This window comes from Cynocephalus volans, chromosome 8, assembly GCF_027409185.1.
Source record: "Cynocephalus volans isolate mCynVol1 chromosome 8, mCynVol1.pri, whole genome shotgun sequence".
Lineage (NCBI taxonomy): Eukaryota > Metazoa > Chordata > Mammalia > Dermoptera > Cynocephalidae > Cynocephalus > Cynocephalus volans.
In genome coordinates this window covers 81,235,686-81,246,672 of record NC_084467.1, presented here as the reverse complement: position 1 = coordinate 81,246,672, position 10,987 = coordinate 81,235,686, and the positions used below count along the sequence as shown (strand labels likewise).

The 10,987-nt window shown below is 50.1% G+C and overlaps 1 protein-coding gene across 1 annotated transcript; it reads left to right on the top strand.

Annotated features, from left to right (window-relative positions):
- Window positions 1-301: 301 nt before the first annotated feature.
- On the top strand, window positions 302-7,430 carry GFI1 (growth factor independent 1 transcriptional repressor). Its single transcript, XM_063106751.1, has 6 exons — window positions 302-443; window positions 766-948; window positions 2,723-3,210; window positions 3,332-3,469; window positions 4,522-4,687; window positions 7,252-7,430. The coding sequence occupies exons 1-6, from the start codon at window positions 329-331 to the stop codon at window positions 7,428-7,430; spliced, it is 1,269 nt and encodes a 422-aa protein (XP_062962821.1). The 5' UTR covers window positions 302-328.
- The last annotated feature ends 3,557 nt before the right edge of the window (window positions 7,431-10,987 follow it).

The window sequence follows — 10,987 nt, the reverse complement described above, 5'->3', positions numbered from 1 at the left end:
CCTGGGACAAGTTTTACCGCCGAGCTGTGGCCGTGGAGGCGGCGGCGGCGGGTTTGCGCCACCTGTCCGAGTGCCACCTGGTGAGCGCGGCTCAGCATGGGCCAAGCTCCTCCTCCCACGGGCCTTCTTCGCTCCTCCCTGGTCTGCGTTCGCTCTCCGCCTGGGGGCCCAGACTCCGGCCCCGGAGGGTGCTGAGCCGCGTTTGCACCGGTTCTCCTGCCCTCTCAGGTCTCCGCCGAGCCAGGGCTGAGCAAGCACTCGGAGTGACCGTGGGCTGACAGCGACTCTAGGAGCCCTTGGAGCGGAGTGGGGCGAGCGCCGGGCCACCATGCCGCGCTCATTCCTCGTTAAGAGCAAGAAGGCTCACAGCTACCACCAGCCGCGCTCCCCCGGACCAGACTATTCCCTCCGTTTGGAGAATGTACCGGCTCCCGGCCGGGCAGGTGCGAGGCGTGCGCGAGCCAGGCGGGGCTGCTCCCGGGTTCGCCGACTCTGCACCCCGCCATATTATTCCACGGGAACAGGGAGTGGTGACCTCAGACTTCTTTCGTTGCCGTTTTTGGTTCCTAATCTCTTGGTTCCTCTCGGGCTTGTCGCCCAGGTGCCACGACCTCTCTACGCTCGTCCTCGGATCCCCGAGGGTTCCTGGCCGGGTCTGGGCGGAGAAGGGAGAACGCTTTGGTGCCACAGTCTGGGGGCGCCGCTTCAGAACCCTTGGGCTCAACCCGGCCCAGCCTGAGCCCCTCTCCTGCCTCCTCCCCGCAGACAGCACTTCGAGTGCAGGCGGGGCGAAGGCGGAGCCCCGGGACCGTTTGTCCCCCGAGTCGCAGCTGACCGAGGCCCCCGACAGAGCCTCCACGTCCCCGGACAGCTGCGAGGGCAGCGTCTGCGATCGGAGCTCGGAGTTTGAGGACTTCTGGAGGCCTCCGTCGCCCTCCGTGTCTCCAGGTAGGGACCCGCTGGGAGTTCCTGGGGCAGGGGCCGCCCAGACGGTGATGCGGAGGGAACACGCGCGACCTTGCTCAGTGGGTGGCGGAGAGTTTCGGGGAGGAGGGAACTTGTTCATCGGGAAGGGGGCCCCATGGGACAACATCTAGCTTCTCTGGGACTGGGACAGCTTGCCCGCCGGGTCCGCTGCCTCCATTCAAGGCATCGGAACACGGGCTGTTCGTCCCTTACATTCGTTTGCGCGGAGCTGGCCCGTGAGAGAAACAAACCAGTCGCCTCGACTGGCAGCTACATCGACGTTTCGTTTTCTGACCAGGGTTGATTGTTTAGAAATTGCTGGAATCCCAGCATCCGGACCCCCGAGCCTCAAGCAAATGGAGAATAGCGCAGTCTGGGCCTGGCACAACTAGGTGACAGGCGGAACGGAGGGGTCCGGGACGAAAATCTCAGTCCGCGGCTCGGTCTTCGCAGGCGCGGATTGGGGGCTGTTTCATTTTTCGTTCTGCCAGGTTGGCCCAGCCTCGGGGACCAGCCCGCTGGGTTTCATTTCCAGCGTGCAAAGGAGCTTTGGGCAAACCAAGTGACTGCACCTTGGGTGGGGGCGAGTCACGGGTCCAGGCTGGGAGAAGGAAGGAGCAAACCAACCGGATCTTGCCGAGGGCCAGTTATTTCCAGATTACATTTACTAACTTTAAAAGATACCACCCCCCATCCGCACCCCTCTCCCTACCCCATCCCCACCCCTACAACCCGTCCCACACACAGCGAGTTGACTTGGCTAAAGTCATAGCTCCAGCGAGTGTGTCTGGAAGCCGGCGGCCTGAACGATCTTCCTGGCAGTGCACACACTACCCGGCAAGGACTGGGTCCTGCCGGGACACCTTCGACGGAAACTCGAGGTGCAATCTCTCCCTGAAGCTGGCAGCCTAGACTGGAGTCTCTGTGTGTGCGTGTGAACAGATTTGTAAATGCGTATGCACTCAAATACGTTGGGTATCTAGTTTTAGCAAAAGTCAGGTGGGTGGGGTGCACCAGCCTGAGGATTCAGAAAGCTATTCCCCTTGCAGGTGATGGCTAAACTTTAATTGTAACATTATTCTCTGAGAAATTCGGGTCCTCTTCCCCAACAAATTATAGCAGGAATGGGCACGGGAAGAATTTGGCAGGCACTTCAAGCCTAAACCCCACTTCCAACTGGCTCTTTGTTACCTGCACTGGGCACTGTGAGAATTCTTAACACCTTCCGGTTTTTTCAGATAGATATTTCTCGGGTAGTACGGGGCCGCATTTTATTAGTCCCTTCCCTCCTTCCTCATCGATTCCGGGCAGAAAAGGACTGAGTGAGAACACGTAGGGGTTGGGGGAGTGTCTGCGCTGGTGGCTGAACCCTCCGTCCACGAGCGCTGTCCTGGGCTCGAACGGCCGCCGTCTTCTCCTCGGGTGCGGCTCAATTCAGGCCCTTTATTGACGCGCCTTCTTCCCCTACAGGATCGTAAGGTGCGCGGGTCCAGCCAGAGGTGATCTTCGAAACACCGAGCGATTCCAGTAACCCCGCAGAGAATTTACCTGTCTCCTCACTTGATATCATTTTGATTATCAGTTTGCTGCCCTGCCCCGCCAGGCCCCGGGGCCCGACCCGCGTGTTGCCCTGAGGCGTCCCTGGTCCCCACCCAGCACACAGCCTGTTCCGCAGGTGCTGGGTGCCCGCAGACGCCGCCGGGCGGCCTTCGCCCGCCGTCTCAAGGCTGACCGGACGCCCTTTGTGCCTCCACAGCCTCGGACAAGTCGATGTGCCAGTCGCTAGAAGAAGCCCAGCCCTTCCACCTGCCCTTCAAGCCGTATTCGTGGAGCAGCCTGGCGGGTTCTGACCTGCGGCACCTGGTGCAGAGCTACCGGCCGTGCGCGGCCCTGGAGCGCGGTGCCGGCCTGGGCCTCTTCTGCGAGCGCACCCCGGAGCCGGGCCATCCGGCCGCGCTGTACGGCCCGGAGCGGGCTGCGGGCGGCGTGGGGGCCGGGGCGCCAGGGAGCTGCAGCGCAGGGGGCGGCGCCGTTGCCGGCGCGGGCCTGGGGCTCTACGGCGACTTCGGGCCCGCAGCTGCCGGGCTGTACGAGCGGCCGACGGCAGTGGCGAGCGGGCTGTACTCAGAACGTGGCCAAGGGCTGCACGCGGACAAGGGCGCTGGCGTCAAGGTGGAGTCCGAGCTGCTGTGCACACGCCTGCTGCTGGGCGGCGGCTCCTACAAGTGCATCAAGTGCAGCAAGGTGAGGCTCCCGCGCGCCCGGCCTCGCTGGCCCCGCGCCCGCTCCCCGGTCCCGCGCCCCGCCAGAGCCCGCGTCCCAAGGCCCTTCTCAGCGGCCCTCTCCCCGGCCCCACCCGCCTCAGGTGTTCTCCACGCCGCACGGGCTCGAGGTGCACGTGCGTAGGTCCCACAGCGGCACGAGACCCTTTGCCTGCGAGATGTGCGGCAAGACCTTCGGGCACGCGGTGAGCCTGGAGCAGCACAAAGCCGTGCACTCGCAGGTAAGCGCGGGGCGCACGGCCGCGTGGCCCCGCTCAGGTTTTCGCACTCGGGATCTTCTGCTTTTCCTCCATGCAGCACCAGCCGCTGTCCGCCTGGAAAATTTCTCTCCGACCGCCACTGGTCTCCTCCCCCAGCCCTTCCGCCACGTTCCCCTTGCCCTGGTGTAGGTGTGTAGGGAAAGGTGGGGAGTGGGCGGCTCCGGTCTTTAGGCAATCCTCGATTCTGGTGTCACATCATTGTGAGCCTCGAGAGTGTAATCCCGATCATTACCTCGGGTTTGCGGAAGGTTTGGATGCGCTGACTCTTGCTACTGATGTAACAGATTTATTAGATCTGTTTCTTTGCCTCGATTCTTTTCACCAGATGTTTGTCACTTAATCTGCATTGATCCCTCCTCACAGAAAAGGCGGGACCTCCGCTCATTTAGAGCATCCAGTAGCATATTTGCCCTGCTATTCTTTCATTCATTCGTTTATAAATACCTGTTTGCCTAACTTCCGGATGCCAAGTAATTGAGACTCCTCTAGCACACCAGGTCCTTGACAGCAAGCCCACGTGGAGATTACAGTTTTACTGAGAGACGTAGGGTAGATAAGCAAAAGAGCACACTAATAACTACGGCAGGAGAATGCTTCCTTACAAAGACTCATTAACTAAAGGGTAGCAGCCCATCTCCCCCGGTAGGAACACTGGTTGAGGGGTGGGGAGCATTTCAAGTGACTGAGGTCTAAATCTCTTGATGAAGAGGGTGGAGAAGTGTGTGTGAATGGGTGTCAAAAACACAGGGTGGGGATACATTGTTCTTGCCATGGGGTGTGGAGGGTTGTGGGTGAAAAGTGTTTTGGTAGAACAAGTATTGAACGGTGGGTGTTAAAGGGCCAGGGTGGGGAGTGTGGAGATTGAAAATAAATGGGGGGAGGGAGGATAGTGGTGCAGGCTCTGTGGAAGGAGAGCCCTGATTTGGGGGATTTTAGGGTCAGGTTAGTGGCAAGAAGAAGTGGCAGCCTAGGTGACTGCAGTAGGAGTGCCGCATCTCTCTCTCTCTCTGCAGGAACGGAGCTTTGACTGTAAAATCTGTGGCAAGAGCTTCAAAAGGTCATCCACACTGTCCACACACCTGCTCATCCACTCAGACACCCGGCCCTATCCTTGTCAATACTGTGGCAAGAGGTTCCACCAGAAGTCAGACATGAAAAAACACACCTTCATCCACACAGGTGAACTGAAAGCCCCTGGCTTGTAGGAAAGAGACCAGCATAAGTCACTCTCTTTCAGATACTATGGCCCCAGGGAGTGGTAGGTGAGGCCTTCCAGATGGAGTGAATCACTGCTGTGTGTTTAAGAAAACAAAGATGCAGATTCTCTTAGGTTCATTCACAAACATGGTTCTCTCCAGAGGGGCCTTGATTTGGGGTTGTGTCTGAAGGACCACTCAGCAGGTCAGCTTGCAGCTTCTCTACCCTTGGAAAGAATATTTTCCTCTAGTTTAGCTGCTGCTCCAACTGCTTCCTGCTCTGGATGAAATGTGAAGTTCCAGAGTCCTCTCAGAGCATTGCTCTAAATGTTTACCTAGAGACTGAGGACTTTTTCTTGGGCTCTTCCATTTCTACCCCACTGCTGCCCCCAGCCTTTTTGGGGGAGGGGCCCGTGTGTAGCTTCTCTGCTGCATTGTTAGGAATCTGAGAGTTTATTCTGATCGATGAGGAAAAACAATGGAAAATATTACTAATCTCCGTGCTAAGCATTTTTGTTGTTGTTTTGTTTTCGGTGGCTGGCTGTTAAGGGGATCGAAAGCCTTGACCTTGGTGTTATAACACCATGCTCTAACCAACTGAGTTAACCAGCCAGCCCACTAAGCATTTTTAAATTGCATTATCTCATGCTCACAACAAATGTGAGAGGTAGAGAACATTCTCTATCCCCATTTTAGAGAAGAGGAAAGTGAGGCACAGGAGCGTTAAATAATCTGCACAGGATCACACTGCTAGCAAGTGGCAGGGCCAGGGCTCAAATTCAGGTCTGTCTGAGCTCTCAACTGTCTATGCTCTGACCACTGTTTATCATCTTCTTCTTTCAGAGTCATGGGGGTTGTTGGTAGGCTTAGAAAGCTTCTGTTCACTTATTGCCCTTTTAAACTATCAGCAAGTTCATGCCACAATAATGATAATTCCTTATACCTATTATAATGCTTTATAATTTACAAAGTGCTTTCAAGTCTATCATTTCATTTGATCCTTACTGCCATCCCATAAAGTAGAAGGAGCTGCTCTTTCCATCCTGAAACTCAGAGAGATTGAATGATTTACCAAAAGTCCCTGGAGCCCTGGGATGCTGTGACTTCTAGTCCTGGACTCTTTCCCTAACACTTTATGTCCAGGTAGGATTTTAATGCCAGGAGCACTCTCTTTAATAGTCAACAAGACATTTACGTGAAACCCAGAATTTCTGACAATTGTATTGCAGAATATGCATTCTGATTTAAAACAAATCACAATGTGTTCCAAAAATCCATCATTGATGTTTATAAATTGCTTGGGCAGTGTAGCTATTCCCAACAGAAAACCGAGAAAAATATCCTACTTTAATAATGCCCCTGGCTGGCTGGTTAACTCAGTTGGTTAGAGCATGGTGTTATAACACCAAGGTCAAGGGTTCAGATCCCCTTACCAGCCAGTAGCCAAAACAAACAGACAAACAAACAAAAACAAAAAAGAGAAATTTCCCCTTACTTGAAATTTCTGTGTAATTCACTCCTTATAAATATAGGCATTCAAGACACTTATCAAAATGCAAATAGGATCTTGATGGAATGAAACATTAAGCCCTTATCAAATATTTACATTAATAGCTAGAATTCATTTCTCTGATTTGTTTGACCCTAAAGAGATAAAATGAGTTTTGATGGGTGATTCCTTACCAAGGAAATCTGAAGCATGAGGACAGAAGGGAGTGCAGCAAGAGGGACAGAGTTTTCCTCAAAAATGAATTTCATCTATTTTGCATTTTTTCCAAGACTGAGCTCTTACTATAATGCCATTATTTGGAAAATAATGCCATTTACCCACATGTTAAACAGTACATGAGATGGGAGAAAAGAAAAAGATCTTTTTATGTTCTGTCTGTTATTTATTAATCTGTGGTGAAAAGTTGCTGGTATATGAAGAATCCTGTGATTAACCTCATAAAAAGAAAGTGAAATCAAAACAGAAAAGGATCAGCTACCTGAAGAAATACTTTGTGGCCCAAACGTGGATTTTTAAAATAAGACTTTAAGAGCGATAAAATAAGACTTTAACACCAAGTGGATGTTGGTCCATACAAATCAACACCCACTTGGAAACTCAGATTTGAAAACTTCCTCTGAGTTAGAACAGAGTCACACAGTTTGTAGGACGGCACCCCCCCTCCCCCTCCTGTTGAACACCTGCTCTGGGTGCTCTCTGCTTCTGAAGTCAGGGGAGTCCTGAGGTGGATTCAGCTGGGGAGAGCACGTGGCCTTTGCTCTGTTTCCGTTTAGCAGGAAACGGTTTAAGGCCTTTGGCTGGGAACCTCCACTCAGAAAGTCTCCCTTTCATCTGGAGCACTCATAGCTTCCCGGGACTCGCGTTGCAGTCTGGGAGTCAGTTCATGTTGCAACACGTCACACTCTAAGTTGCTTCAAGGCCTTAGACTGTAGTGCAGCCAGCAGCTGCCAAGAGCATGTGGGTCAGAGTGGGTTCCCCTCTAGCTCGGTCATAGTTCTTATACTTATACTTCCTCCTCTTCCCCTGCCATCTCACAGGTGAGAAGCCCCACAAGTGCCAGGTGTGTGGCAAGGCATTCAGCCAGAGCTCCAACCTCATCACCCATAGCCGCAAACACACAGGCTTCAAGCCCTTCGGCTGTGACCTGTGTGGGAAGGGCTTCCAGAGGAAGGTGGACCTCCGGCGGCACCGGGAGACACAGCATGGGCTCAAGTGAGCAAGCAGCTACACAACACTACGGAGGGCGCCTCCCACTTGCCACCACCCCCTTCTGACTTCACAGGCCCCCCCAGTCCAGTCTGCAGACCCCACCAGGGTGCTCCCCCTTTGCTTTATTTCCTGGAGCTGCCAGAGGGGATGAGGTATCTTTTCAAAGTCCAGCCCAGAGTGGGAACCAGGCGACTCACTGGGCTTTGGACATAAATAGGAAGCCGCAAAGTCTAGTGGGATCAGATAAAATCTTGGACCCCACAGTCCTTCCTATTCCCAGCCCTGCTCCACAGACAGGAAAGTCCTTCAGGGTTCTTCCCTCCTCTTCCTGACTTGCTCCAGATACTTGTGTGGAAGAGGAGGAATCACCATTTACAAGGTGGACACGTGCTAATGTTTTTTATCTAGAAAGAAAAATGAGTGTTATTTTTATTATTTTTTTTCCTTCTGGGGAGTCTGTTGACCCCTTTCCATTGGGTGCTGCCTGTAAATCTTGGAGGAATCATTTCTCCTCCTTGAAGATGGTTCAGAAATGGATTTGGGGAAGGAGTTTAATACTTTTGAAATCACAAGATGCACCATCGAGCCCAGGAAGCAGCAGAAGAAAGTGGATTTGGTGGTGAAATCAGACTTGGTGATGAGAGGGATTAGAGGTCCTCTCTGCAGGAGGCCTGTGAAAGCTTTATCGGAGGAGGAAAAAGCAAGCAGCAATGCCTGTAGACAAGATGTCAGTCATTCAGTCAGCTTATGTTCATTGAACACTGGTTACCAAGGTACAGGCACCAGGCTAGATACTGGAGAGCCAGAAATTAAAGTCACAGCTCCTGCCCCCGCCCCTCAAAAGCTAACAGTTATATCTCTAAGTGTCTAGGTCTGTTCTTTCCCTCTGAGGGAATTCTGAGAAGACAACATGGAATCGTGAACGTTTTTTGACTCTTTTGGATTTTATCAAGCATAAACAAAAAGTAGCTAAACAGTTACTTCAGTGATTCATGTGTATATTCAGTTTTTTGATTGTTAAGCTGGCATTTTTAAGATGTCTGAGCTGGCAGCCATGAGGCGGTGAAGGCTCTGTCCTCTATGTGTACCATAGAGGGGGAGAGATGTTGTATTTTTGCTTTGATGAAATGTTGTAAATGTTTTTAGATCTTCTGGAGTGCATTATGTTTGTTAATACATATTTATTAGACTGATGTTTTAAGTTAATAAAATATTAAGACTAATGCAGATTGCCTTTCATTTGGGCAGGATATTTGGGAAAGACCTTTGTTCAAGTCTGTGGGGGAAGCTGGCACTGAAGGAAATTACAGTGGAGTGTAAAAGTGAAGCAGACAAGCCAACATCCAGAAAAAAGAGTAATATCCAGTTGTTCTGGGTTCCATATATTTTTCTTTTCCTTCTATGCCTCAGAAATACTTCTTTTTTAACAGAAAAACTAGAAGGTATATAAAACTAAGTTCCTACCTTGTAGTGTCCCTGGTGATCGCACAGGTACATAAGCTCTTTTCTCCGAGAATTTCAAAGTAATTTTTTACAGACCAGAGGCTCCCAGATGAATAAGGAAATCATAGGCCTCAGGTCCAGAGATTTGAGTCTCAGTCATGGCTCTGTCACCAGCACATCATATGACTTGAGCAAATCCTTTAACTTCCCTGGTACTGGCTTCCTTGACCATAAAATGTGGATATGGTTCTCATGACCCAATCCAACCCTGACTACTTCACTTCTGTGGAGGCTGAAGAGGAGAAAAAGTATAAGATTGGTTAGCTGCCTCGCCTAAGGCAAGTTACAAATCTAAAGACATATGAGGAATAGTAAAATCAAGATCTGGGTTATTTCTGGCTTTATCCCACTGTGGGAATTTCTTGTGTAAATGAATCCTTTGAGAGAATGAAACTAGAATAAAGTCCTGCCCTCAATCCCTACTACCAGTGCTCTAACACCTCCCAGCCAGACGTTCAAGGTATGCATAGCCCACTTCCATTCAAATCAATGTCATGCATTTACTGAGCACCCAGTATGTGCCTGACCCTGTTTAGGTGGTGAGGACACAGCAGGAAGGACGATGTCCTGCAGAGCTTTATTTATTTGGTCACTGCTAATCTTTAGCTCCCAGAGCAGTGCCTGGCACACAGTAGGAGATCAATAAGTGTTTGCTGAAATGGTAAGTGAATAAACAAAGAAACTCAGGCTTCATCCTGTGGGCTGGCTCTGCTCTCTGCAGCAAAAGGGGAAGAGAAGTTGCTCGAGAGCCTAGGAAACAAATAGGATACAAAAGACTCTCTGAGTTGGTGGGTAAAGGGGGCTTTGACGCTGCTTTTCTCTGGTCCCTTCAAGTCTTGGTCCTTGGCCACCCTAACTTGATTTCCAACACCATGTCTTTCCACGTCAGTTTATTCTCATTCAAAATTTACATTTGTTTACTCTGTAATGCAGTTTAAGATAGTTTTCAGAATGGATGGGTGATAAACAGTTGCAGCATCCAGGAACCACTTCCCAGTGCCCTGGCTGACAAAGCTCCCAGTGAATAAATACGTCAAAACGTCCTTCCTGCAGAAGTCACCATGCATGCTGTTTGCTTATTTACAACTTGGTTTGAAAAGTAAAGACGTTGCACTCAGGGGTAAGTAGAACTGATTGAAATCTAGGTGTCTGTCCTGTCCTGCTCTCCCGTTATGACATTTAGAACATTTGGTCCATTTTCAGTGTCCATCTTGTACTATAAAAGAGGGGCTGGAATTTTGATGTTAACTGTATGCCTTTTTTTTGGAAAAAAATGTATCTTGATATCCCCAGTTCAGAATCAAAACAAATTACTGCGCCTGTTACTTTGTGAAATTTGAAGATTGTAAATATCTCTCTTAATGTTATTACTTGACTCCATTAAAAATAGATTGTGAATATTCCATGTCACATTATTCATGAGGCAGGCTCTATGCCTTTTGTCTGCTGGAGTAACAGTAGAAAGGGTAACAAGAGACACCAGAGCACACCTTTGTTTCTTTCACTAAATTTTTAATAACACCTCCAGCTAGCCAGTTGGTGAAGCTCAGCTCCTGCATAAAAGTGGAAAAGCACAGCTATCTCTGAGAAGACCAACTCTTTCAGTAGCTAATTTGAGTTTGCGTTCATCTGCACCAGACATGATTAAATTACCTATCGAGTGTGCCGAGCTATCAGGATTCAGGCCACGCAAAAGGTGAATTTCATCTGATTGATTTGAGGCAGGAATGGAACAAATGAGTTTCAAAAGTCCCGCCTTAATTAAAGGGACAGCAAAGTATCACTACCCGGTGACTTCTTGACTGCCATTGCCCTTGAAGACTGGGTGGTGATAGTGATTTGACCCAAGTCATTTTGTTGTGTGCCTGTTTGTTTAACCTGATCATTTAACGGAAAGAAATGAACACAGAGGAAGATCTAAAAAGACTTTACTTTTCATTGTACATTTCTAGAGCACTGTTTATTTAAATCTGTGCTGCTATATTATTTCTACAGTAATACATTTTCTGGAAGTAATAATACATAATAACAACATCTTTTCATTCATTAGGTTAGATATTA

What these genes read in the sequence shown, in the direction of transcription:
- GFI1 (XM_063106751.1), top strand. Translation starts at nt 329, where the DNA reads ATGCCGCGCTCATTCCTCGTTAAGAGCAAGAAGGCTCACAGCTACCAC. An exon ending in GTCGCCCTCCGTGTCTCCAG is followed by an intron (nt 949 to 2,722) that starts GTAGGGACCCGC and finishes GTGCCTCCACAG; the next exon opens with CCTCGGACAAGTCGATGTGC. An exon ending in ACACACCTTCATCCACACAG is followed by an intron (nt 4,688 to 7,251) that starts GTGAACTGAAAG and finishes GCCATCTCACAG; the next exon opens with GTGAGAAGCCCCACAAGTGC.